At 51.9% G+C, this 13,850-nt stretch overlaps 1 protein-coding gene across 1 annotated transcript in view; it reads right to left on the bottom strand.

Annotated features, from left to right (window-relative positions):
• Positions 1-415: 415 nt before the first annotated feature.
• The window catches only part of dysf (dysferlin, limb girdle muscular dystrophy 2B (autosomal recessive)), a 272,132-nt gene continuing 258,697 nt past the window's right edge, over positions 416-13,850 (bottom strand). Inside the window, 7 exon segments of the mRNA XM_064931015.1 lie at positions 416-2,523; positions 2,737-2,884; positions 6,769-6,878; positions 7,602-7,774; positions 9,590-9,689; positions 12,045-12,186; positions 12,457-12,552. Coding sequence (XP_064787087.1) covers positions 2,464-2,523; positions 2,737-2,884; positions 6,769-6,878; positions 7,602-7,774; positions 9,590-9,689; positions 12,045-12,186; positions 12,457-12,552 — 829 coding nt within the window. The 3' untranslated portion in view covers positions 416-2,463.

The raw sequence follows: 13,850 nt of genomic DNA, 5'->3' as shown, positions 1-13,850 counted from the left end.
AATACTGTGAAGGCTAAACGATTCTTTAAGGAAGCAATACTGTGAAGGCTAAACGATTCTTTAAGGTAGCAATACTGTGAAGGCTAAACGATTCTTTAAGGCAGCAATACTGTGAAGGCTAAACGATTCTTTAAGGAAGCAATACCGTGAAGGCTAAACGATTCTTTAAGGCAGCAATACAGTGAAGGCTAAATGATTAACAGTATATAATGGCAAGTTGTTCTAGTGAAGAGGGACAGTCATCTTGGGTAACACAGCATTGGCCTGACGGTCACTGAGGGTTTCGGGTCCTCATTCCAGCAGGATTGTCTAGGCTTTATTTACATATGATATGTTGCAGCAAAAGGGTTATCTATAAGGCTTTGGGCAGCTACATATTTAAAGGTACATACTGAGATTTTTTTGGGGGGGGGGGGAGACAGTGATCACCAGCCACTTGTTTTGGGAAACAACAGAGGGTTTTTCCATAAGCCTTTGGGGTGGGGGGGCAGGGGGGGGGGGGTCAGCCGCTTATTTTAGGCTACAGTTAGATCTATCAATCAATCAATCAATCAATCAATCAATCAACCTGTCTGTCTGTCTGTCTGTCTGTCTGTCTGTCTGTGTCTGTCTGTACATTACTTTGATCATGGTTTGCATTTGTAGGCTATAACAGTACATTCACTTTGGAAAAACATGAACTGAAAAATAATGTGTGTGTGTGTGTGTGTGTGTGTGTGTGTGTGTGTGTGTGTGTGTGTGTGTGTGTGTGTCTCACACACAGCATGATATCTAATAATCACCAGCCGCCCGAACACAATGAACAAATCCATGACTTAACCCAGCACAGGGAACAAGGGAAAGTTGAAAGAGACGAGGGGGGAAGATCTACCCCCCTCTCTGCATGAAGAAAAGAAGATAGGAGCTCCTCGCTGTGAAAAGAGGGCAACATTTTCTTGACGACATGAAGGAAGGAGGGATGAAAGAGGAATTAGAGGGAGAGAGAGACAGAAAAAAAGAAGGAGGGAGAGACATTAAAGGGAGACGGAATGAAAATGAACGGGGCGAGGGTTCAGTACTGGGGCGAGACCAGCGTAGGAACACACAGACACACACATTGAACTCTCTAATTGAATTTTATAGTATTATTTTTTGCAGATGATTGATGGAAAAGTGTTGTGCCGTGAAGAATAGGATGCCAGTGACAGTTACCAGGCTACGTTGTGGGAGATTTCAAAGATCAGAAGAAGATGTGGGGAAGTCATTTGTTGATGTGTCTTTCTCTCTCTTCCTCTCTCATGTAACTTTAACACGGTAGTCGTACACTAACGGTCAAAAGTTTTTAGCAAACCTACTAAGTCAAGGGTTTTTCTTTATTTTAACTATTTTCTACATTGTATAATTTTTTTTATTTTACCTTTATTTTCATGGCAAGTCAGTTAAGAACAAATTCTTATTTTCAATGACGGCCTATGAACAGTGGGTTAACTGCCTGTTCAGGGGCAGAACGACAGATTTGTACCTTGTCAGCTCGGGGATTCGAACTTGCAACCTTTCGATTACTAGTCCAATGCTCTAACCACTAGGCTACCCTGCCGCCCCGTAGTGAAGACATCAAAACGATGAAATAACACATGTGGAAACATGTAGTAATCAAAAAAGCGGTGGCCACCTTTGGCCTTGATGACAGCTTTGCACACTGTTGGCAAGAAAAACCTAGGTATTTTCTAAAACGTTTGAATGGGTAGGTATTTTCTAAAACCTTTGAATGAGTAGTTATTTTCTAAAACCTTTGAATGAGTAGGTATTTTCTAAAACCTTTGAATGAGTAGGTATTTTCTAAAACCTTTGAATGAGTAGGTATTTTCTAAAACCTTTGACCGGTTTGTGTATACCGGACGCATTTATCCAGAGCAACTTACAGGAGCAATTGGGGTTAAGTGCCTTGCTCAAGGGCACATCGAGAGATTTTCCACCTAGTCGGCTCAGTGACTTTTCAGTGGCTGCTAACAGCTAACTAGCTCGGCAACCCTGCCACCCTCCTGCTCCTCTTCTTCTCTCTTTTAGGTTATTCAGTCAGTTGATCTTTTCTTTGGCTTTTCTCTTCCTCTGTGGTTTTCCTCTCCTTCTCTTCCTCTGTGGTTTTCCTCTCCTTCTCTTCCTCTGTGGTTTTCCTCTCCTTCTCTTCCTCTGTGGTTTTCCTCTCCTTCTCTTCCTCTGTGGTTTTCCTCTCCTTCTCTTCCTCTGTGGTTTTCCTCTCCTTCTCTTCCTCTGTGGTTTTCCTCTCCTTCTCTTCCTCTGTGGTTTTCCTCTCCTTCTCTTCCTCTGTGGTTTTCCTCTCCTTCTCTTCCTCTGTGGTTTTCCTCTCCTTCTCTTCCTCTGTGGTTTTCCTCTCCTTCTCTTCCTCTGTGGTTTTCCTCTGATGTTTTCATCTCCTTCTCTCCTCTTGTTGTTATCTTTTTATTTTTTTATTTAGCTAGTTGTTCATTTAGTTCCTTTAGCAGGTCCACTGAACGGTCCGACCATCTTCATGGCTGCATAGTTCTAGATGTGAGAAGAGAGAGGGAATTAAATAACACGCACACACACAAAGATAAACACACGCACACACACACACACACATATTCAACATTCCTATCTTACGTTCAGATAAAATATTATCTGCATTGAATTTCTAATCCTCACCATTCATCGCTTATATTAGGAAACACAGACACCCACCCACCCACCCCTACACACATCCCTTCACCAACTCACAGGGAAGGAGTAGAGGAAGACTCCAATGAAGAGGAAGAGGAAGAAGAGGAGGATGAAGAGGAGGATGAGGAATTTGTATCTCCCCCACAGGATGTACTTCAACGTCTTGTAGGGAGAGGAGAACCACAGGAACGATGTCTCAGGACGTCTGGAGAAAAGAGAGAGGAGGGAGAGAGGGGGAGAGGGGGAGGGGAGGGGAGGGGAGGGGAGAGAGAGGGGGGAGAGGGGGAGAGAGAGGGGGAGGGGAGGGGGAGGGAGAGAGGGGGAGAGAGGGGAGGGGAGGGGAGGGGAGGGGAGAGAGGGGGAGGGAGAGGGGGGTAGAGAGGGGGTAGAGAGGGGAGAGAGAGGGGGAGGGGAGGGAGAGAGGGGGAGGGGAGGGGGAGGGGAGAGAGAGAGGGGGTAGAGAGGGGGGAGGGAGAGAGGGGGAGAGAGGGGGAGGGGAGGGGAGGGGGAGGGGAGGGGGAGAGAGAGGGGGTAGAGAGGGGGGGTAGAGAGGGAGGAGGGGGGGGGAGAGAGAGGGGGTAGAGAGAGGGGGAGGGGAGGGAGAGAGAGAGAGGGGAGAGAGGGGGAGGGGAGGGGAGAGAGAGGGGGAGGGGGAGAGAGAGAGAGAGAGAGAGGGAGAGAGAGGGGGGAGGGGAGGGGAGAGAGAGGGGGTAGAGAGAGGGGGGAGGGGGAGGGGGAGAGAGAGGGGGTAGAGAGAGGGGGAGAGAGAGAGGGGAGAGAGAGGGGGAGGGGAGGGGAGAGAGAGGGGGTAGAGAGAGGGGGAGGGGAGGGGAGAGAGAGGGGGGAGAGAGGGGGAGAGAGAGAGAGAGGGAGGGGAGGGGGAGGGAGAGGGGGGAGAGAGGGGGAGGGGAGGGGAGGGGAGGGGGAGGGGAGAGAGGGGGGAGGGAGAGGGGGAGGGGAGAGAGGGGGAGAGGGGGGGGAGGGGAGGGGAGGGAGGGGGAGAGAGAGAGGGAGAGAGAGGGGAGAGAGAGGGGGGAGAGAGGGGGGAGGGGAGGGGGAGGGAGAGAGGGGGAGGGGGGGGGGAGGGGAGGGGAGGGGAGGGGGAGGGGAGGGGAGGGGGAGGGAGGGGAGGGAGGGGAGGGGAGGGGGAGGGGGAGGGGAGGGGAGAGGGGGGAGGGAGAGGGGGTAGAGAGGGGGTAGAGAGGGGAGAGAGAGGGGGAGGGAGGGGGAGGGGAGAGAGAGGGGGTAGAGAGGGGGAGGGAGAGAGGGGGAGAGAGGGGGGTAGAGAGGGGGAGGGAGAGAGGGGGAGAGAGAGGGGGTAGAGAGAGGGGGGTAGAGAGAGGAGGAGGGGAGGGGAGAGAGAGGGGTAGAGAGAGGGGGGGAGGGGAGGGGAGAGAGAGAGGGGGGGGAGAGAGAGAGGGGGAGAGAGAGGGGGAGGGGAGGGGGAGAGAGAGGGGGGTAGAGAGAGGGGGAGGGGAGGGGAGAGAGAGGGGGTAGAGAGAGGGGAGAGAGAGGGGAGAGAGGGGGGGGAGGGGAGAGAGGGGGGTAGAGAGAGGGGGAGGGGAGGGGAGAGAGAGGGGGTAGAGAGGGGGAGAGAGAGAGGGGAGAGAGAGGGGGAGGGGAGGGGAGAGAGAGGGGTAGAGAGAGGGGAGGGGGGGGAGAGAGAGGAGGGAGAGAGGGGGAGAGAGAGAGGGGAGAGAGAGGGGAGGGGAGGGGAGAGAGGGGGTAGAGAGAGGGGGGGGGAGGGGAGAGAGAGGGGGTAGAGAGGGGGAGGGGAGGGGAGAGAGAGGGGGAAGGGTATAGAGGGAGAGAGAGGGGGGAAGGGTATAGAGGGGAGAGAGGGGAGGGAGGGGGAGGGGGGGAGGAGAGGGGGAGGGAGGGGAGAGAGAGGGGGAGGGAGGGGAGAGAGATGGGGAGGGGAGGGGAGAGAGATGGGGAGGGGAGGGGGAGAGAGAGGGGGAAGGGTATAGAGGGTGAGAGAGGGGAGAGAGAGAGAGAGGGGGGAAAGGTATAGAGGGTGAGGGAGGGAGGGAGGGAGGGAGGGAGGGAGGGAGGGAGGGAGGGAGGGAGGGGAGAGAGAGGGGGAAGGGTATAGAGGGGTGAGAGAGGGGAGAGAGAGAGAGAGGGAAAGGTATAGAGGGTGAGGGAGGGAGGGAGGGAGGGAGGGAGGGAGGGAGGGGGAGGGAGGGAGGGAGGGAGGGAGGGGGGAGGGGGGGGAGAGAGAGGGAGAGAGAGGGGGAGGGGAGGGGAGAGAGAGGGGGAAGGGTATAGGGGGGGAGAGAGGGGGAGGGAGGGGAGAGAGAGGGGGGAGAGAGAGGGGGTAGAGAGAGGGGGGAGGGGAGGGGAGAGAGAGGGGAAGGGTATAGAGGGAGAGAGAGGGGGGAAGGGTATAGAGGGGAGAGAGGGGGGAGGGAGGGGGGAGGGAGGGGAGAGAGAGGGGGAGGGAGGGGAGAGAGATGGGGAGGGGAGGGGAGAGAGATGGGGAGGGGAGGGGAGAGAGAGGGGGAAAGGTATAGAGGGTGAGGGAGGGAGGGAGGGAGGGAGGGAGGGAGGGAGGGAGGGAGGGAGGGAGGGAGGGAGGGAGGGAGGGAGGGAGGGAGGGAGGGAGGGAGGGAGGGAGGGAGGGAGGGAGGGAGGGGGAGGGAGGGAGGGAGGGAGGGGGAAGGGTATAGAGGGTGAGAGAGGGGAGAGAGAGAGAGAGGGGGAAAGGTATAGAGGGTGAGGGAGGGAGGGAGGGAGGGAGGGAGGGAGGGAGGGAGGGAGGGAGGGAGGGGAGAGAGAAGAGCGAGAATGAGAGAGAGAAATATTCATTAGTATAACAGGAAGTACTGCAATGTCTTCCAAATAAAACATATTTAACAGATGTCATTGTAATGAAATGCTTGAGATACTTGCTCCAACAGTGCAGTCATATCTAACAATACACAACAATACAAACAATTATAAAAGTACAAGAATTGAATTTAATAACAAAGAAAGAAATATTATGATGAGCAATGTTGGACTTCGGAGTATAAATATATATTGTATTCAGACCTCCTTTCCCACATTTCATCACGTTACAGCATTTTTCTATATTTCTATTTCTATTCTATTTTTCTTTTTTCTAAAATGGATTAAATCGGGTTTTACCTACAAACAATACCCAATTTTTCTAATGTACATTTTTTTTTTTATAAAACTGAAATATGACATTTAAGTAATTAAATCAGACCCTTCACTCAGTACTTCAGCACCTTCGCCAACGATTACAGCCTTGAGTCTTCTTGGGCAAACTTCTACAAACTTGGCACACCTGTATTTAGGGAGTTTCTCCCATTTCTTCTCTGCAGATCCTCTAAAACTCTGTCAGGTTGGATGGGGAGCGTCACTGCACAGCTATGTTCAGGTCTCTCCAGAGATGTTGGATCGGGTTTGGCTCAAGGATGTGAACGCTAGTCTTTTAATTATTTTTTTAATGAAATTAGCATAAATAAATTAAAACCAGTTTTTGAATTGTCATTATGGGCTATTGTTTGTAGATTGATGAGGCGGGGACGGGGGGGACGGGGGACGGGGGGACGGGGGGGACAGGGGGACGGGGGGGACGGGGGGACGGGGGGACGGGGTGGACGGGGGGACGGGGGACGGGGGGGACGGGGTGGACGGGGGGGACGGGGGACGGGGGGACGGGGGACGGGGGACGGGGGGGGGACGGCAATTTAATACATTTTAGAATAAGGCTGTAATGGAGAAAAATAACATTGGAAACGGTCTGAATTATTCCCTGTAGGCAAATACATGTTATATTATATTATATATATATTATATTATATTATTATATTATATGTTATATATATAGAGATATTTTGGACAGTCTGTGGATGGGAATATTTAGGGAACAATGTCTCTGACTGACTAGAGGACACCATTTCTGGGAGCCTCTGCCAAGTGTCCTGGGAACTTTTCGAGACTACAACATTTCTGGGACAGAACAGGACATAGACGACAGCGAATGAAGTAGACTGTGTGGTTCAGACCGAACGTGAATCAAGGCTCGGTAACTTTTAATTTTGACAGCTTGAGATCAGAGGAGGACAGGTGACTCACTGTGGATCCTCCAGGTGAGGGTTCATGTTTGGTTCGTCTCTGCCCTGTCCTGCTGGTCTCTCATCCTGTTCCTGTTCTGAAACTATCTCTAGAGACATCTCCACTTTACCCTAGGGGGAGAGGGGGGAGGGAGAAGAGGATGGGGAGAGGAGGGAGGGAGTAGAGGGAGGAGGAGAAGAGGATGGGGAGAGGAGGGAGGGAGAAGAGGGAGGAGGGGAGGAGGGGAGGAGGAGGGAGGGAGAAGAGGATGGGGAGAAGAGGGAGGGAGAAGAGAATGGGGAGAGGAGGGAGGGAGAAGAGGGAGGAGGGGAGGGGAGGAGGAGGAGGGAGGGAGAAGAGGATGGGGAGAAGAGGGAGGGAGAAGAGAATGGGGAGAAGAGGGAGGGAGAAGAGAGATGAGAGATGGGGAGAGGAGGGAGGGAGAAGAGGATGGGGAGGGGAGGGAGGGAGGGAGGGAGAAGAGAGATGGGGAGAGGAGGGAGGGAGAAGAGGATGGGGAGGGAAGGAGGGAGGGAGAAGAGAAGAGAGATGGGGAGAGGAGGGAGGGAGAAGAGAGATGGGGAGAGGAGGGAGGGAGAAGAGAGATGGGGAGAGGAGGGAGAAGAGAGATTGGGAGAGGAGGGAGGGAGAAGAGGATGGGGAGGGAGGGAGAAGAGGATCTTAACATAAAACAATAATTAACAATAATCTTAACATAAAACACATTATTCTGTGTCTGTCTGTCTGTCTGTGTCTGTCTGTCTGTCTGTCTGTCTGTCTGTCTGTCTGTCTGTCTGTCTGTCTGTCTGTCTGTCTGTCTGTCTGTGTCTGTCTGTCTGTCTGTATCTACTCACAGCGAGGATCTTCTCCCCGTTGCTGTCACACACACACGGCCACCAGCCCTTGACCGTCTTCTGTTGGAACAGCGACACCAGTTTATCCTGTCCCTGTGACAGTATGTCTAAGGTACACTTCTCTGGGGATTTGGCTGGTCGCTGCATGTGATGCAGATCCATCTCTAGACAACCTGGAGGATGAAGAGAACATTCCTTTACAACTGGAGAATGGCGAGGGAGAACGAGAGAAACGGAAGAGCGAGAAAGAGGGGGGGAGAACGAGAGAAATGGAAGAGAGAGAGAGGAAGGGATAGAGAGAGAGAGACAGAGAGAGAGAGAGAGAGAGAGAGAGAGAGAGACAGAGAGAGAGAGAGAGAGAGAGCGGGAGAAGAGAGAAATGGAGAGAGAAAATGTGTGAGAGAGCGAGAAAGAGAGAGCGAGAGAGAAAGAAAGAGAGAATGTGTGAGAGAGAGAGGAGAGAGAGAGAGAAAGGGAGGGATAGAAAGAGAGAGAAAGAAGGGAGAGGGCTATAAAACAGAAACCAACATCCCTTAGAATGTGCTGACAGCATTTACAATATCACAGCAGAATTGAGACCATATCTGCTATCTATCAGTCATCTGTAAACTGACACACACACACACACACACACACACACACACACACACACACAGGAATGCCCTCACACAGCATGGACACACACACACAAACTAGGAATGCCCTCACACACACACACACACACACACACACACACACACACACACACACACACACACACACACACACACACTGCTTTTCCAGCAGATGAACATGTAGATCAACTGTAGAAATGTCTACTGTGCAAGTGGCAAGTGTGTGTGGTTCACGCAAGGGTTGACACACACACACACACACACACACACACACACACACACACACACACACACACACACACACACACACACACACACACACATCAGGTTCCTATCAGTAGTGTATTTTTACTGGTTATGTTCTTGTCGTGTCAGAGATGACTAATGGGGCATTTAACAGACCTGTGGTTAAAAGAGGGATGGAGGAGAAGATGGAATGGACATGGAAAGGAGTCAGTCATATATACATTCAGTGTAATGTAATGTATAGTGAGAGAGAGAGAGAGAGAGAGAGAGAGGAGAGAGAAATGTGTGAGAGAGAGAGAGAAGAGAGAAATGTGTGAGAGAGAGAGGAGAGAGAAATGTGTGAGAGAGAGAGAGAGAGAAGAGAGAAATGTGTGAGAGAGAGAGAGAAGAGAGAAATGTGTGAGAGAGAGACAGGGAGAGAGAGGAGGGAGAGACAGAGAGAGAGAGAGAGGAAGAGAGAGAGGAAGAGAGAGGAAGAGAGACAGAGAGAGAGAGGAAGAGAGACAGAGAGAGAGAGGAAGAGAGAGAGAGAGAGAGAGAGGAAGAGAGACAGAGAGAGAGAGGAAGAGAGAGAGAGAGAGGAAGAGAGACAGAGAGAGAGAGGAAGAGAGACAGAGAGAGAGAGGAAGAGAGAGAGAGAGAGAGAGAGGAAGAGAGACAGAGAGAGAGAGGAAGAGAGAGAGAGAGAGGAAGAGAGAGAGAGAGAGGAAGAGAGACAGAGAGAGAGAGGAAGAGAGAGAGAGAGAGAGAGAAGAGAGACAGAGAGAGAGAGGAAGAGAGAGAGAGAGAGGAAGAGAGACAGAGAGAGAGAGTAGAGAGAGGAAGAGAGAGGAAGAGAGACAGAGAGAGAGAGGAAGAGAGACAGAGAGAGAGAGGAAGAGAGAGAGGAAGAGAGAGGAAGAGAGAGAGGAAGAGAGAGAGAGAGAGGAAGAGAGACAGAGAGAGAGAGGAAGAGAGAGAGGAAGAGAGAGAGAGACAGAGACAGAGAGAGGTAGAGAGAGACAGAGAGGAAGAGAGAGAGGAAGAGAGAGAGAGAGAGGTAGAGAGAGAGAGAGAGGGAGAGAGAGAGAGAGAGAGAGAGACAGAGAGACAGATGGAGAAAGTGTGATGGATACCCCCCCATGTTACCGAGATAGTCATCAAAAGAGAACTTGTCGTTGTCCCAGATCTGGATGGTGATTTTAGGAGGAACCTTCATCTCGTTCTTATCCAGACTCCAGAAGTGTTCCTAAAGGAGAGAGAAGAAGAAGATTATTAGATAGAAGAGGAGAGAAGAAGAGGAGAAAGGAGGAGTAGGTGAGAAAGGAGGAGAGGAGAAAGGAGGAGAGGAGAAAGGAGGAGAGCAGAAAGGAGGAGAAGAGGAAAAAGGATGAGAGGAGAAAGGAGGAGGAGAGGAGAAAGGAGAAGAGGAGAATGGAGGAGGAGAGTAGAAAGGAGAATGGAGGAGGAGAGGAGAGAGGAGGAGAAGATGAGAAAGGAGGTGTAGGGGAGGTAGGAGGAGAAGAGGAGAAAGGAGGAGAATAAGAGAGAGGAGAAGAGGAAGGAGGAGTAGGGGAGGAAGGAGGAGAGGAGAAAAGGGGAGTAGGGGAGAAAGGAGGAGTAGGGGAGGAAGGAGGAGAGGAGAAATAAGGAGTAGGGGAGGAAGGAGAAGAGGAGAGGAGAAAGGAGGAGTAGGGGAGGAAGGAGAAGAGGAGAAAGGAGGAGTAGGGGAGGAAGGAGAAGAGGAGAAAGGAGGAGTAGGGGAGGAAGGAGAAGAGGAGAAAGGAGGAGAAGGGGAGAAAGGAGAAGAGGAGAAAGGAGGAGTAGGGGAGGAAGGAGAAGAGGAGAAAGGAGGAGTAGGGGAGGAAGGAGAAGAGGAGAAAGGAGGAGAAGGGGAGAAAGGAGAAGAGGAGAAAGGAGGAGTAGGGGAGGAAGGAGAAGAGGAGAAAGGAGGAGTAGGGGAGGAAGGAGAAGAGGAGAAAGGAGGAGAAGGGGAGAAAGGAGAAGAGGAGAAAGGAGGAGTAGGGGAGGAAGGAGAAGAGGAGAAAGGAGGAGAAGGGGAGAAAGGAGAAGAGGAGAAAGGAGGAGAAGGGGAGAAAGGAGGAGAGAAGAAAGGAGGAGTAGGGGAGAAAGGAGGAGAGGAGAAAGGAGAAGAACGGAGAAAGGAGGAGAGGAGAAGAAACAGACTGCATATTATCACTACGTGGTGTCAACCGTCATCACAATGTTACTTTCACTATAACCCAACCATCCACTGTCAGACACCATCAGCTGGCTCTCTGACAGCAACACACACTGGGGAGAAAATGACTTGGGCGATGACTGATATACTCCCTCAACACTGTCCAGATAATGAAAACTTCACAACTACACACTACAATGTGTTTAAATACACACCATGGCAACCACACAGGGATACACAGCGTAAACACAATGCAAACATTGGATCATTGGATGTTTTTCAGTCGCCTTCGATGGACGTTTTAATGTCGGAGGTTTTTTTCTGAAACGTTGTTTTGCCGCTAAATTGCCAAAGTGGCATATCCATCGCAGATAATAGTTAGTCCACTTCTCTAACAACTAAACTGGGGTGGGAACAGACTAGTCGTTGTCATGACGCCGAGTAGAGCTATCCCGATGTCCTTGAGAGGTGTGAGTGAGAGCAGGGTTTTGTTCCAGCTCCGTTCTAAAACACCTGATTAAAATAGTTGACAGTTGCAGACTTACCATCCTGTAGAAGGTACAGAGTTGTTCAGCTTGTAGGTAGAGAGGAACAGGAACCCCTGGTGGAAGTTATCCTCTCCTTCCTCCCTCCCTCCCCTCTCTTCCTTCCCTCCCTCCCTCCCCTCCTTCCTCTCTCCCTTCCATCCCTCCCTCCCTCCCCTCTCTTCCTTCCCTCCCTCCCCTCCTTCCTCTCTCCCTTCCATCCCACCTCCCTCCCCTCTCTTCCATCCCTCCCTCCCCTCTCTTCCTTCCCTCCCTCCCTCCCCTCTCTTCCTCCCTTCCTTCATTCACTCCCACCTCCCTCCCCTCCTCTCTTCTCCCTCCCTCCCCTCCCCTCCATCCCTCTTTCACTCCCCTCTCTTCCTCTCTTCCTTCCTCCCCTCCATCCCTCTTTCCCTCCCCTCTCTTCCTCTCTTCCTTCCTCCCCCTCCATCCCTCTTTCCCCCTCCCTCCCCCTCCTTCCTCTCCTCTCTTCTCCCTCCCTCCCTCCCTCCCTCCCTCCACTCCCCTCCACCCCTCCCTCCCTCCCCTCTCTTCCTCCCTCCCTCCCTCCCTCCCTCCCTCCCTCCACTCCCCTCCACCCCTCCCTCTCTCCCCTCTCTTCCTTCCTTCCCTCTCTTCCTCCCTCCCTCCCTTCCTCCACTCCCCTCCATCCCTCCCTTCCCTCTCTTCCTCCCTCCCTCCCTCCCTCCCCTCTCTTCCTTCCTTCCCTCTCTTCCTCCCTCCCTCCCTCCCTCCCTCCCTCCCTCCCTCCCTCCCTCCCTCCACTCCCCTCCATCCCTCCCTCCCCTCCATCCCTCCCTCCCCTCTCTTCCTTCCCTCCCTCCCTCCCTCCCTCCTCTACTATCTTCCTGATCATCCTCCCTCTCCTCTATCTCACCTTCCTGTCGATGGTACAGAGTTGTTCGGCTGGTAGGTAGTGGAAGGGGAACAGGAATCTCCAGTTGAAGTTTCCCTCTCCTCCCAGAGAGCGATAGTGGACGTCTGTCTTCTGTTTACGGTCTTCGTGGCCGTGGAGCCACCTGCAACACAACAGGTAACATTCAGGATCAATGTGTTTCAAAACGGTTTTCAAGAGTTCACAACACATCCCGACCAAAGTTTAAACTAACACGACATTGGGAATGAGGGTTCTTGTCACACCACTTCAAAAATGTCTACTTGTTTATGCCATCTGAACTTGCCACAAGTCAGTTCTCATCTGCGGCAATATTCTGACAATTAGCACATTTGGTCGTGTAACGTGGGATGTTTAGGGCATATATCGATATTAACAGAAAACGAAGACACACCCCTTGATGTAGATGTCACTCATCTTCTCCCCGGTCATGCTGACATCATCCAGGATGACATCACTTGTGTTCCATATGATGCAACGCAGGTAGAACCTTGAAGTCAGAAGGAGAGTCAGAGGGACAGTCAGAGGGACAGTCAGAGGGACAGTCAGAGGGACAGTCAGAGGGACAGTCAGAGAAACAGTTAGAGAAACAGTAAGAGGTATGGGACAGTAAGAGGGACAGTCAGAGGGACAGTAAGAGGGACAGTCAGAGGGACAGTAAGAGGTAAGGGACAGTAAGAGGGACAGTCAGATGGACAGTAAGAGGGACAGTCAGAGGGACAGTAAGAGGTAAGGGACAGTAAGAGGGACAGTCAGAGAAACAGTTAGAGGGACAGTCAGAGGGACAGTCAGAGAAACAGTTAGAGGGACAGTCAGAGGGACAGTTAGAGGGACAGTAGGAGGTAAGGGACAGTTAGAGGGACAGTCAGAGAAACAGTTAGTGGGACAGTTAGAGGGACAGTCAGAGGGACAGTCAGAGGGAAAGTTAGAGGTAAGGGACAGTCAGAGGGACAGTCAGAGGAAAGGGACAGTAAGAGGGACAGTCAGCGAAACAGTTAGAGGGACAGTCAGAGGGACAGTCAGAGGGAAAGTTAGAGGTAAGGGACAGTCAGAGGGACAGTAAGAGGTAAGGGACAGTAAGAGGGACAGTCAGAGAAACAGTTAGAGGGACAGTCAGAGGGACAGTCAGAGGGAAAGTTAGAGGTAAGGGACAGTCAGAGGGACAGTCAGAGAAACAGTTAGAGGAACAGTCAGAGAAACAGTTAGAGGGACAGTCAGAGGGACAGTTAGATGGACAGTTAGAGGTAAGGGACAGTCAGAGGGACAGTCAGAGGGACAGTAGGAGGTAAGGGACAGTTAGAGGGACAGTCAGAGAAACAGTTAGAGGGACAGTCAGAGGGACAGTTAGAGGGACAGTCAGAGGGACAGTTAGAGGTAAGGGACAGTTAGAGGGACAGTCAGTGGGACAGTTAGAGGGACAGTCAGAGGGACAGTCAGAGGGAAAGTTAGAGGTAAGGGACAGTCAGAGGGACAGTCAGAGGAAAGGGACAGTAAGAGGGACAGTCAGAGAAACAGTTAGAGGGACAGTTAGAGGGACAGTCAGAGGGACAGTCAGAGAAACAGTTAGAGGAACAGTCAGAGAAACAGTTAGAGGGACAGTCAGAGGGACAGTTAGAGGGACAGTTAGAGGTAAGGGACAGTCAGAGGGACAGTCAGAGGGACAGTAGGAGGTAAGGGACAGTTAGAGGGACAGTCAGAGAAACAGTTAGAGGGACAGTCAGAGGGACAGTTAGAGGGACAGTCAGAGGGACAGTTAGAGGGACAGTAGGAGGTAAGGGACAGTTAGAG

Source organism: Oncorhynchus masou, chromosome 23 (genome assembly GCF_036934945.1).
Source record: "Oncorhynchus masou masou isolate Uvic2021 chromosome 23, UVic_Omas_1.1, whole genome shotgun sequence".
Taxonomy (NCBI): domain Eukaryota; kingdom Metazoa; phylum Chordata; class Actinopteri; order Salmoniformes; family Salmonidae; genus Oncorhynchus; species Oncorhynchus masou.
This window is presented reverse-complemented; position numbering and strand designations above follow the sequence as displayed.